Source organism: Theobroma umbraticum, unplaced genomic scaffold, assembly GCF_002168275.2.
Source record: "Theobroma umbraticum cultivar Fairchild unplaced genomic scaffold, ASM216827v3 scaffold_86.0, whole genome shotgun sequence".
NCBI classification, from domain to species: domain Eukaryota; kingdom Viridiplantae; phylum Streptophyta; class Magnoliopsida; order Malvales; family Malvaceae; genus Theobroma; species Theobroma umbraticum.
In genome coordinates, this window is record NW_018397263.1 from 5,339,422 (window position 1) to 5,339,672 (window position 251).

The 251-nt window shown below is 39.4% G+C and overlaps 1 protein-coding gene across 1 annotated transcript in view; it reads left to right on the forward strand.

The window, feature by feature from the left end:
- The window catches only part of LOC110420733 (uncharacterized), a 5,073-nt gene that overhangs the window by 113 nt on the left and 4,709 nt on the right, over nt 1–251 (forward strand). The window contains exon 2 of the mRNA XM_089784301.1: nt 18–196. Coding sequence (XP_089640427.1) covers nt 18–196 — 179 coding nt within the window. The remainder of the gene's footprint in view (nt 1–17; nt 197–251) is intronic.

Below are 251 nucleotides of genomic sequence, written 5' to 3' on the forward strand. Positions count from 1 at the left end.
AAGTGAAACTACTTCAGCAAGGAAGAGGAAAAGGACAAATGAGATAGGTGATCCCATTACATCTGAATCAATTATTACTGCTGCCACTATATTGGGTGAAAACATAAAAGAGGCTGGAATTGAGTTTAGCAAAAGTGTTGGGGCAGATGCAAACATCCAACAAAAGGCTCAAGAGTTGGATGGGATTTTAAATCAAGTAAAGGGATTGATAGCGAGGGAACGGGTTCTTGCTTCAATTAAGCTTCCTGAAT